We start from the raw sequence: 13,583 nt of genomic DNA, 5'->3' as shown, positions 1-13,583 counted from the left end.
TAACAATACAAAAGGAAGTTGACATTAACATTTTTAAATTAAATAAAAAATGTTATTGCTTAAAAGTTAAAAAAAAAATGATTCAAAATGGTCCAACCATTGGAGGTTAGTTTCGGACCTGTGAAAACTGCATGGTTCATAAATGATCACTCTCCAAAAGACCAAAACGAATTAACAAGTCAAATCAAGCCACACTTTTAATTTGTATCCTAGTGATGGTTTAACAGTCTTGATCGATCCAAGTCCTAAAACACTAATTTGTACTTTCTCCATTTTTTTTATAAATCATTTTCAACTAACTCACTAAAATATAATCAAGTAAGTTAGAATCATAAAATTGTCTTAAAATAAATTATTTTTTTAATTTTATTCCTTCATTTTAAAAAATGATTTGATCTATGAAAAGATTTTTATTAAAAATTAAAATATTACACTTTTTTTAAGAATTTGTTCACTACAAAAAAATAACGAATTAGTGATGAAATAAATTTTCATTGCTAAATTAGTGATGAAATTTTTTACAGCTAAAATTTTATCAATATTCCGTCTCTAATCTGTTCGAAATAATTTATCAAAAAAAAATCATCGCTAATGATTAAAATATCTTATTTCAATTTGATGACAGAATTTGTGATGGAAAATTCTATTACAAAGCTTTCTGTTATAATTCCTTTACAATTATTTTTAATTTAATTTTATTATTTATAATATATATTTATGTATAATTTATTTAATAATTTTTTATTATACTATAAATAAATAATTTTAAAATTTTAATTTAAAATAATTTATTATTTTAAATCATTTGTATATTATTAGTAATAATTTAAATTCTATACTTAATTATTCTTATTTAAAAATAAAACAAAAATAAAATAATTATAAAATAAAAATTTATAATATTATAAATTATATAGATATAAATTACAATATCATATATAATGATAATAAAATATTTTTCAATTTAATATTAAATTTATTAAAAAATAATTTTTTAAATAAAATATAATAGAAATAATTATTATGTATAAATTAAATTTTCCATATTAATAAATAAATATAATGTTAAAAAAATAAGTAAATTTAAATAATATATTTAATAATAATTTAAATAATATATTTATTAATATATATGTGTGTGGTGAAGTATTATATATTTAATTTATCAATCATAATTGAAGATATCATTTAGCTCAACTGACAACAAGGTGGACGCAAAGACATATTGAAGTATGAGGTTACAAGTTCAAACCTAACCAAGGCATAATTGAAGGTAATAATATTTGACATGGCAGTGATGTGGTGGTGAAATGGCACTGGTTCATTGGGTGACTAGGACGTGATGGTGACACGGTAGTGAGGTGACACTAGTCCACTGAGTGACTAGGTAGTGGTGAGGTGACATTAGTCCACTGGATGACATGGCAATGATATTTTCATCCACCTAATAAATTAGCGATCGAATTAGTGATGAAATAAGCTGGTTGAAAAATTAGTGACAGATTAGAGATAGAATACATTCCATCACAAAATCAAAATAACTTATCTTTATTTAATAACGAAAAAATTCTATCACTATTCTGTCAAAAATTAGCGACAGAATGCAATTTTGTTGCCAATTTAAAAAATTTTGTCACTAAATAAATTAGCAATGAAATATTTCTGTCGATAAAAACACCGTCACTAATTCATTAGTGACAGAATTTGCAATTTCGTCGCTAATTCATTTAGTGAGAAAATTTTTACTGATTAGCGATGAATTTTTTCATTATTGATCAGCTATTTTTTTGTGGTGGTTGAAGGATATTTTTAAAATCATGCATTAAAATTACAAGAATAAAAAAAAGAGTTACACACACACAAGATCCAAAAAAATCTTCTCAAATGTAATTTATAAAAAGGATGGGGGAGTACAAATGAATATGATACTATGATAGTCCATCAAAAGCGGAAAGTCTTGGGTTGGAGGAAGTAAGCTTGCATGTGCATGGCCACTTCTCTTGGTGTTCACTTGGGCCGCGTATCACTATGATTTTTTTATTTTATTTTTAAAAGCTCTACTTCTTGATTACCATACACGATTTCATTTATTTTATGTCTTTATATATTATTATTTATTAAATTTCAAGATGACTCTTTATTCAAGAGTAATAAATTTAATATGTTGTTAAGCTTTGTGCGTAAAAAAAATCACATTAAGATAAATAGTGCTTGGGTTGACGAAAATGAAGTTGAATTTCTTTTTTGGATTGTGTATAAGCATCTTTTTATTAAAAATAATCTTATTCAAGTTACAAAATAGGTTTTAAATGTAAGCACCTCTTTTAGTGAGAACTAGATTTTTTCTGTCTTTTAAAGTTGAGAGTTCAAATATTATGAATTAAAAAAAAAACTTGTATGGAAAACAATTATATTTGCAAGCAAATATATGATAATGTTGAAGTTTGACCTGACAATATCAAATTTTAAGTGGAAGCATTAAAAAAATTTACATATCCTTTGAGACCCATAAAAAATAGATAAAGAAACAAAAAATAATATATCACGATCCTTTCAAGCTGGCAACTTTAATTATTTTTTGTTAACTATAAGTTTGACAATATTAATTGTCCTGGCAAAAAAATAAAGCTAACTTAGATTAGTGTTATAGCAGTATAAATAAATCTCTCAACATCAGTGAGGATTTAAATTTGAATTCTCGCAGGAGAAAGTCTAATTGAGATCAAGGAGGCTGCTCTTCGATGGCCCTCCATTTTATAATTCACATAAGATTGGTATTAGCCTTTTAATTGAAGCCGGCTTTATATAGTGTAGACTTTGATGCCTATTTTGCTCTCTCTACCCCTAACTATTATCTTTTTAGAAGAAAAGATATCAAAACTTGTGTGTGTGTGTGATATACTCTCTCCAATCTTAAATATTAAACATTAAAAAGTTAACTTTATAAATGTGTGACACACTCTTTCCAACTTTTACTTCACTTATCAAATTAGTCCTCTAAATTTTGCAAGATAAATTAGCCATAAAAAGAAGTTCACGTGTAACTTAAGTTGCTAATGTGAAATATACACATGGATTAATTAATACACATAATCCATATTTCCTTGTCCTGATTGCTGATGTATTATTGATTTTACTATTTTATAACTCCTAATTTAGTTTATGTGGCTTTTTTTCATTCATGTTTCCCATATTATTAATATATATATATATATATATAGCTGCCACATTATTATCATTTCGTTAGTTATGTCAGTGTAATTTAATGATATTAATTTCTCTCATAATTAAAGACTACTTTTTATGAAACATTAAGAATTGAAACAATAAAAATTAAACTTGTTGAGAGACTAAATTGATAATTCTTCTAAATACAAGGGCTTAAAAGTTGCATTATTTAAAATTTCCAAATTAATCTTCTTAGTAATTACTGTTCAAATTGATTAAAAGTACAAAAATAAAAAAAAGATTGATTTTCCAGGGTTAAAAAAATGCAAATGGTTAATTGTCAAGGATTTAGTTTTACACACGGTAATCTTACATATAATCTCGTGGGCACATCCAATGGATAGCCAAGGATCCCATCTCCTGTAGTCCTGTTTCCCTTTCTTCCTTGGTAGTTCAATAATAATTCACCTCGTTTTACTACTCTAATTAATAATTAAATTATAGCATTAGTGTGGACCTTGGTCTATCTATCATTTTTTTCACTCAACTATAAATAGTATATTTTAATTTTATTTTAAAATGGTGTCATCATTTTATTCGCTAAATATAGTATATCTTTATCTATTCATTGATCGATTTTAAAGAATATAATTAATTTTGAAAATTAAACTAATGTTTATTGCACTCCTTTTTACTATAGATTTCAAAATATGCACTTACTATAGATTAAGAAATCTATTAAATAAAAATATCTCATTATTTTGCTTTATTTTCTTGCAAAACGCTTTTTTTAATGTATCACGAATCTTAAAAAATATGAGACATTTAATGTTTTTAAGGTGTAATCAAGTTTTTTTTTTTAAAAAAATACACTCATCTAATTTGCAAAAAAATGTCTTATAATAATGAGGAGGACAATAGTACGAACTTTCTCTGTTTTTAAATATAAATAAATTTTAATAAATTAATACAGTTAAAAAAAGTTAGTTAATTCAAAAAATCATGTCAGAAATTGAAAATTTTGTATTAAAATGTCCTTATAATTGATGTATATTTTTCTCATATAACTAATTTAATGATACTATCTATTTGTCATGAAAAATTTAAGAAAAATATAATAAATTCTTGCTGAAAATTTTAGTTATACTAAGCAATGAAGCGCATTATTTTTTTTCCTAAAAAGACAGATAAAGTGTACTACAAGATTAAATTAATAATTAGTCTCGGGATGATAAGAAAATAATAATATAAATGAACGGACATAGGAGTTGACAAATTCAAGATCTGATCCCCATGAATAATAAAATTTAATAATTTATCCAGGTCGTTATGTGAGATTTTGTGTGAAGCTCATATTCCATGGTTTATATATATATATATATATAGAGAGAGAGAGAGAGAGAGAGAGAGTTTGATTATGTCAAGCATATAATCATCATCGATCGAATGATACACGCCTCTCATGATCTGCCGTGTAAAGTTAAAATGTCAATGTTAAATAAACAGATCAAAACAAATTCTTACACACACACACACACACATATAAACACATGCATGCGATATGAATATGCGTACGTGTTTCATTCAATATGTTAAGATTTTAATTATATCAAATATTCACCTTTATTGAATATAATTAAGTGCATACACAAAGTTCTCCTAGCTAGCTAGACGTATGCTTGAATGCATGCTTGTGTAAGTTTCATAAAATTAAGTGTAGAAAAAAGTTAAGAGTAAATGTTCAAAATTTTGATAAATATTTTTATCAATATATCTATTATATTTGTCAAATGCTTTAAAAAAGTAAATTTTATGATCAAAATATTAAAGAAGATATTTATATTTCATTTTGTAATTAACTGAAAAATTAAACTCCACGAATTTATGTAAAGTACAAAGATAAGTTACGTTATCATAATCTATTTGGATTTTACTTATTTAGATTTGATGAATACTTAGTCAATGAGCATCTTACGTGGCATGCTAACAATCATTTAATTTAATCAAATAGTTGTCAGAGATATTATTATATAATATTCAAAAATTATCAAATTTCAAATTTTTTGATATGACAATATATATAAGGAATATTTTAATTGTGAGGATTGTTTTGAATTTTTGCATAAAAATGTTGTATTTTAATAATTTTTAAGTATTGATTAAATCTAACAGCTCTAATTAACATTCTCTTTGAGTGAGTGTACTTAGTTCAATTAATGAAATCCAAATCCAACTTGCAGATGCGGCTTTCTATAATTTTGATAGATATATTGATGATATTATCTATTATATGGGTAAGTGAACAAGTGATTATAAATGTTATTTATGTTTGTTTAGCCTTTTCAAATCTTATGAAAATTTACCTTACGTTAAAAACAAATACATAAAAATAAGCAAGAAATGATTAAAAAAGGAAATGAAAATAGAAAGCTCAGCCAAGCTCTCTCTTGTAGTACTGCTTTTACTAACCACCACTTAAAGATATGTTTAGAAAAGTAGCTATCAAAAACTACAAAAAAGTTTAGAATAACAACTTTTTTGGGAAAAATGTAATTAAGTTATTTATTATTTTCAAGAGGCTACACGTGTGCTATGAAAAGTTCACTCTTGCAAGGATTAATGAGGATTAATTGCAAGCTCCTAAGTTGTCCATACCCTAATGTTAATTATCAAATGAAAAATTATGTTATAATAATAGTAGTGGCATTATTGTATAAGCGCGAAGACGGCTTAATTAACGGATCAAATAGCATACGTTTTTGCAAATTATTAAATAAATTAATAATAATAATAATGTCAAACAGTTGGAGTAGTACTTTTGTGATTCACTTTTTAATTATTTTAGAGACTAGTTGCTTTGTATTTGGAGTAAATTGCATTCCCTAATCTCTATTTTGTTAAAGTTATACAAAACTTGCCATATTTATCTTCAAAATATAAGTAAATATCTTACCAAATAAAATTTATTGTTGGCATAATCTAATTTAAATTTTTTTTTCAAGTGACTCAATGGTACCAGACTTTGCCTCAACTTCGTTAAGGTGGTAGAGGTTGGAGGTTCGAGTCTGGGGAGGTTCCAAAAGACCCCCGTGAGGGTGGGGTGAGGAATACGCTCAGTACCACCTGGGCTAAAGCCGGCATTACCTTGTGAGAGGGAAGTGTCCAGCGCCTGGGAAAAGACCCTGGAGAGGCAGTGGTGACCCAGGAGGGCTGTTACACTAATTATTCCGTTATTTCATAAGTACAGTATCATATGCGCTATTGATCAAATATGCCCTGCTGAACACTTAAACTATATATATATTTTTTACAAATAACCCCTTCAAACTTTAAATTATATAAGCATATAATCCCTTGAATTAAATTCTATTATGGTATATTATTTTAGTGAAATTACAAGCAAATTAAAAATACATGTACTCCCTTTGAATTATAATATAGGGTATTTATAATTATTTTACGGTTCTAAAATGAGTTAGTTGAAACTTTAATCTTTTTGAAAATTTTACATCTTTTTAATTATGCCTTTATTAAATATTCTATATAAGTGCTTTAATAATTTAAATGCATCATTTTAAAAAAAGAGTAATAAAAAAAGTAGAGATATACATAAATAGAAAAACAATTATAAAAACTATCAAATGCCCTATATTTTTTAACCAAACATGACTTCTGAAATATGTCCTAATTGTTGAGTTATCTGTATAAATCTAAAAATTTTAGGGGTTTTTTAAATAAGTTTTAAAAGTCACAAAGCTATATACAAACAAGGAAAATTTTAGAGGGTTATTATATATATATATATATATATATATTATGTATGTATGTATGTATGTATGTATGTATAGGTTAACTAGCCTCTAGTTTAATAATCAATAATCAAAACATTTTTGTTAGACTAACTAGACAGCAAGATCACAAAAGGTGATCTAGTTATATTATAACAGGAAATCATCATCAGTTAATAAACCTAGGGGCTATTATTTTGAATTGAAATGAGATATATAGTATGTGTGCCCACATGCATGCCCTAGATATAATAATATTTGTTGAAGATTGAAACTTCGTGTGCGTATATATATACAGACTAGTTAATTGATTAAATATAGTTCAGAGGAGGTTAATTAAGAATGGGGAAGTAAAGTCAAAGTTTAGATGCGTCTCCCAGCTTTATTTTGTGTACCAAGAATATATACGTCCTTTTTTTTTTAATTTGAGATTGACTTTGGTGCCTCAAAAGTAGTATTTATATCGAGAGAGAGAGATCAGATCAAGGATTAGAACACAGATTAATGAGAAGAGAGAAAGCAGAAGAACTTGCTGTTGCAGAGATGGGAATTATTGATCTAAATGCTAAACAAAAAGAGATTGAAGAAGAAGGGGGGAGAGAGAGAATTAATATCGTTGATGATGATCAGAAGGAGGAGGAGGATGATACGGAAGAAGAAGCTGCTGATGAACAGATCACAGAAGGTGAAATAGAAGATGATGAAGAAGAAGAAATTTCTATTCATGAAAACTTAGCTCCCACTAAGGTACGTGTACAATTATACTTTCAAAATTAGGGATCACAAAATTCTATCTCTTAAATTTATTTTTGCTATTGATTTGGTCCCTAAATTTCATCTTTATTAATCAAACTAATTTAGAGCTTCATAACCATATACAATCAGTTCTTATGAATTATGATTTCCTTCTGTCATTATTTTCTCTTCAAATCATAAAAATTGATTGTATATAGTTATGAAATTTTAAGAACTTCACTGATAAATATTAAAACTCAGGGACTAAATCAATAATTAAAGCAAATTTGAGGATTAAAAGTTTTATTATCTCTCAAAATTATTTTAGCTCTTTAATTTGTACAAATTTTCATTGATTTGATTTAGATCTATAATATATTCACAAAAATAAGTTCGTATGATTAACGATATGTTTACAATTTCATTATTATTCATGAACACGCGCTACAATAAAATAAAACGGTGAATTAACGATAGACCAGCTGGTGTGTGTGTGTGTGTAGCTAGAATTTCAGTAAAAACATGAATTACCGACAGAAATAGAAATCACTCAATATATAGCAATCGCAGAAATCTTTGTTGCAAATTAATCATTTTCTGAATTCCTCCATGTCAACAAACCAAGCCATAGATAATGATGATTATTCTCCCATTGATTTATCATTTTCTCATGCTGCATATCAAGTTAGTTCTTGTTAATTTGGAGGAATGAATTATTATTTTTATTATTGCTATAGTGTACATGTTTAATTGTGCACTTTTATAAAGGGTGAATACAATGAAATAATTTTGCAGGAGCTAAGAATGTTAAAAATGGAGATGGATCGTATGAAAGAGGAAAACAAATCGTTGAGGAGAGTAGTGGAGCAAGCCATGAACAATTACTATGATCTCCAAATCAAATTCTCACTCATCCAGCACAACAATATCAAGAACAAGGTAATTATTAATTACTTAATTAATACTTCTTCTAATCCTATTTAGTATATAAGATAGAGAAAGAAGAATTATTTTATCCCATTTACAAGATGTGTCATTGACTTTTTAATTATCACAATTTTTTCTTTCACTTTTATTCATATTAATATTAGTAAAGTATGCATATTTAGAGGCGGCAAAGTTAAAAACTTATCAAATTTTTGGTATAATACAACTTTTAGTTATTAAATTTTCTCTTAATTATCAATTTAGTCCTTAAATTTTAATTCAATGTACATCTCAATTCTTATAATTTTTGAGTTATAGAATTATAGAAATTGAATAGAATTATTTTCAATAGGAGAATACCTATTACCAATGAAAAAAAAATTATAAAGACTAAATTTTAAGAAACTACAGGGTTGAATTATTTAAGGTCAATAAACTATAAGAATTGAATTGCTACAAATCAAAGTATAGTGATTAAATGGATAATTTAAAAAAAATCAAGAACCAAAAGTTACATTTTACCTTAAATTTTTAGGTAAAGTTAATAAATTTTAAAATTTTCATAAAACTTGTTAGAAGTGATATGTAAATAGGTTTGGGAGAGTGTATTACATGATTAATTTCATTATATATCGTTTATTCAATCAGAATATTCTTCCTTGAATTATGATATATATATATATATATATATTTATGTATAAGATTAATGATTATAGATCTCATCTACATACAGGATCCTCAAATCTCTCTCTCATCACTTCAAGGCAACAAGAATAATAATAATATTGCCATGAGAAGTGAAGAAGAAGGACCACCACCACCACCAGGAGCAGCACCGACAAAAACTCCATCAAACCCTAATATCAAGGATCGTATTAGTGGAATGATGATTTGGGATTATCACTAAGGTTACACACAACGTCAAGTACTCCAAGTGATGCACCTCATCAAGATGCAGACAAAGAACAATTAATAATGGCTTCTTCTTCTTCGTCGTCACTGCAACAAAACCAGTTCATCATCAATCAGATTCATCATCATCATCACTTGCCTGATTCTTCTTCGAATTCTCATCATCCTCATGCTGCGACGTCGTCTACTCCAAATAGAAAGGCTAGGGTTTGTGTTAGAGCAAGATGTGACACAGCCACTGTGAGTTTTTTTAATTAAAATATACTAATCGTGTGTGTGTGTGTAATTAATCTGTCCTTAATTTGACATCAGTAATTGTATGACTATTTTGCGAAATGATTAATTTATTAATTGATCTCTTGCTTCATTATATTTGTTTTTGTAGATGAATGATGGGTGCCAATGGAGAAAATATGGGCAAAAAATTGCTAAAGGAAATCCATGTCCCCGTGCCTATTATCGATGCACTGTAGCTCCAGGATGCCCTGTAAGGAAGCAGGTAAATAATTTTACATTTTTAATTTCTCATAAAAATTATATTAAGATATAAAATTTATTTGTTATCATTTTATAATAAAAATATAACATTTCGATTTTCTAAAATTAATCAACAACATATTATTGAATCTCTCTGATTTTTCTGCCAACATATTATTGAATCTCTCAAGCTTTAACACATATGCTTATATGTGTAGGAGAAAAAAACGCATTACACGGTTTAAAAAAATTGATTAATTATATTAATTATGTTGAAAATTAAAAAAATAAACTAAAATACCCTTCATTAATTGTTTTTTATAATTATGAATGATGAAATTATGAGAGATAATTTAAGAAATCTGTAATAAATGTCAATTGAAAAATTTTATTTTGCTTATATATAAAAAAAATAAAAGTAATAATTTTTCTATAAATAAAAACAAAGGGAGTGCATTTGTATTTGATAAGTTTTTTCCTAATTAAACGTAGCTGGTTTTAATATTTTTGGCAATCATAAATTTTTTTTGTTTTGATTTACTCCTGGATCCGGTTATTTTTATCAATATGGCAATTATATTTATTACCAAAGCAATCACAATCATTTATTTATTTATTTATTTTAACATAATTAATTCTTGAATAGTCTTAATAAATCTTTAATTAGTTTGTTAGTATCTCATGTTTATATATAAATATATATAGTAGTCTTTAATGGATGCATTTAAGGAAAAAAAAAAACAAAGACTAACACAGATCGAAAATTAATTGATTAAAAGTGAAGACAGTATATTAACACATAGTTAAGCCTTGTGTTTAGGATTATTTGTTCAAAATTAATTTTATTAATTATTCCAATATAATCGCATTAATTACATATGTGTCTGCTACATTATATTTGCAGGTACAAAGATGCATAGAGGACATGTCGATCCTGATTACAACGTACGAAGGGACACATAATCATCCTCTGCCTGTAGGTGCAACAGCCATGGCGTCTACTGCTTCAACAGCAGCTTCCTTCATGTTACTTGACTCTTCATCATCATCACAACCTAATTATAGTAACACTTTCGTCTCTTCAAGTAACTTCACAACCCTAAACCCTAATCTTCATCATCATCATCCTAATTCTAATTTTAAAGGAGGGCTTGTGTTCGATCTCACCAACAACCCTGCTAATGATAAACTGCGTTTTCCTTCCATCAACCGTCACCATTTTCTTGGATGTCAAACAGATCAGTCCTGAAAACGTTTCCTCAGCCCTAGGGTATGTAGTTGAGAGAGGTGAAGAAGATGATGATGAGTCAGCTGATCTATGTCTAGGGTTGATAAAGAGAGCCATCCTATTAGTACCTTAGGATCTACGTCCTCCTTTTGGTCCTTGGAAGTAGGGATGAATCGTCTCTAGCTCAACCATGGAGTTAAGCTTATATAGGTTTACAAAAAGTTGAGTGAATATAGAAAGAATATACAGTAAAATGGTATGTAAAAGTTTGGATTATATAGAGTACAATGAGCCCGTGTGGCACTGGCAGGACCGGACTGATTGATATTGGTAAATGTTATATATATATATATATATATATATGCGCGCGCGCGCATATATATTGATTGATTATTTTTTACAATATTCCTTTTCTGTTTCTTTCCCTTGTAATATTTGTGGGTTTTGATCTCTCATCATGATATACAGTTAACTATATCAGCATTCGCGGTGCAAAAGAAAAATCTGCACAAACATTTGCTCATTGGGACCAATAAATTACTAGGCGTAAAAGAAACGTTGAGTCTCAAATAATAACAAAGTGTCCCCTGGCTCCCTTACTATAGTTTATCTGGATATAAAAGATATACAAGAGTTGGCATAACAAATATTTGATTAATACTAAAGGATTGCAAAGCATAAAGGATGACAGAACTGAAAATGAAAATAAAGCTACACGTAAAAGCTATCTAATGAATTTAAGAACTACAAACATAAAAATATCAATATTTGGATAAGTGCTGTTGTCCCCGAATAAGATTTACTAATATCAAGTTTGACTGAGTTATTCTCTTGAGATTTAGGTTAGTCCTTTTATTTAGATCACTGATTGGGTATGACTCTTCAATTACTTAGCCCACTTTAAGTTATGACCTTTAGTAAGTAACATTTTAATTTTAGTCCAAACAGTATTTTTTTTATTGTAATCAATTTTACACACATCTCCATATTAACTTGTGACTTTAAATTGCTTAATTATATATTCCTTCCCTTAAAAATATAAGGCATTTTTTAAGGAATTTGGTGTTTAAAAATGTTAGACATTTTTAGTCTTTTGAGGTGTAATTATTATCTTTTTTTTAAAAGTATCCCTATTTATGAATGATTTTATATTTATTATAGGGTATTTAATAGGAGTAAATATGAAAAGATAGGATTAGTTTGAAAGTAGATAACTACTTTATTAGGGGGTGAGATTCAGTTAAAAATGCCTTGTATTTTTTAACGAAGGGAGTATATATGTGTATTTATTCGAGTTCTATTCTAATTTAAAATACACAAATTTGACTGCTGTATTACTCTGAGATTTGTCCTAAATATTAATGGAATTGAGTTAAATAAAGTTTCAGTTGTCCATAAATTTAGAGTATTGGAGCCACATAAAATGTTACATTAATTATTCAGATGTGAAATGATTGTTGTAAAAGAATATGTTAAGAAAGTAAAGAGAGAATCAATATTATATTCATACAACCAAGAGCAACATGCTCATACAAAATCATTAACCAACAGCAACAAGCTCAAACTAATTAACCTTAACTAACTAAAGGGCGATGAATCCAAATATATCCAAACTATGGTTGATTGCACAACAGAATACACACACATATATAATATCATTAAGAGAAACTCCGTTTCATTTTTATACGAGAAAGAACAAATTAAAGTTGCATGAATTGATAGAGGGATAATGAAACTTTTGATCGGTCAAGTTCATCTCAATTATTAATTTAATCCTTTAAGTTTAATTTTATCGATTTCATCCTTTATATTTTTATAAATTATCATGTTTGTCTTTTAAGTAATTTAAAACACAAATTAAAGCATGAATTAATCTAATGTCTAAAGTGTGTGTATATATATTGATAATTTAGTATGTATATGTAGCTAAATGAGAACAATTTAGCTTTCAAATCAGTTTGATTTTTTATTAATCTAATCCATTATACTGCATTTTATTCTTTTGCTTTTAAAAATTTCTTAGCATGTTTTTTACTACATAAATAATCATACTTAATTTCATTGATCTACATAGCTACCAATAATATTCCATAATCCATGTCAATAAATTTTAATAATGTTATATTTTTTAAAAACAATCAAATCAATAACTAAGACAAACTTAACAATTAAATTAATAAAAATTAAATTTGAGAGATTAAATCGATAATTAAGACAAACTTAAAAGAATAAAAGTTTCATTATCCCAATTGATAATCAAATTTAAGGATTGAGAAAATTGCATGGAGTTAAAGCCATGAATCAATGGTATTCAGGTGAGGAAAAAACCATAAATCAATGGTAGTTGT

At 26.9% G+C, this 13,583-nt stretch overlaps 1 protein-coding gene across 1 annotated transcript; it reads left to right on the top strand.

Moving 5' to 3' along the window:
* The first annotated feature begins 7,461 nt into the window (after positions 1-7,461).
* On the top strand, positions 7,462-11,630 carry LOC129298957 (probable WRKY transcription factor 9). The gene is made up of 5 exons (XM_054937396.1): positions 7,462-7,703; positions 8,487-8,630; positions 9,352-9,770; positions 9,916-10,029; positions 10,912-11,630. Exons 3-5 carry the CDS (start codon positions 9,594-9,596, stop codon positions 11,254-11,256), a joined length of 636 nt encoding a protein of 211 aa, XP_054793371.1. The 5' UTR covers positions 7,462-7,703; positions 8,487-8,630; positions 9,352-9,593; the 3' UTR covers positions 11,257-11,630.
* Positions 11,631-13,583: the final 1,953 nt, after the last annotated feature.

This window comes from Prosopis cineraria, unplaced genomic scaffold (assembly GCF_029017545.1).
Source record: "Prosopis cineraria cultivar Desert tree isolate PC_DT_omini unplaced genomic scaffold, ASM2901754v1 PC978, whole genome shotgun sequence".
Classification (NCBI taxonomy): domain Eukaryota; kingdom Viridiplantae; phylum Streptophyta; class Magnoliopsida; order Fabales; family Fabaceae; genus Prosopis; species Prosopis cineraria.
Note: the sequence above shows the minus strand (reverse complement) of the source record. Positions and strands in the feature narration are given on the sequence as shown.

What these genes read in the sequence shown, in the direction of transcription:
- LOC129298957 (XM_054937396.1), top strand. Translation starts at nt 9,594, where the DNA reads ATGGCTTCTTCTTCTTCGTCGTCACTGCAACAAAACCAGTTCATCATC. An exon ending in CAAGATGTGACACAGCCACT is followed by an intron (nt 9,771 to 9,915) that starts GTGAGTTTTTTT and finishes TTGTTTTTGTAG; the next exon opens with ATGAATGATGGGTGCCAATG. An exon ending in GATGCCCTGTAAGGAAGCAG is followed by an intron (nt 10,030 to 10,911) that starts GTAAATAATTTT and finishes TTATATTTGCAG; the next exon opens with GTACAAAGATGCATAGAGGA.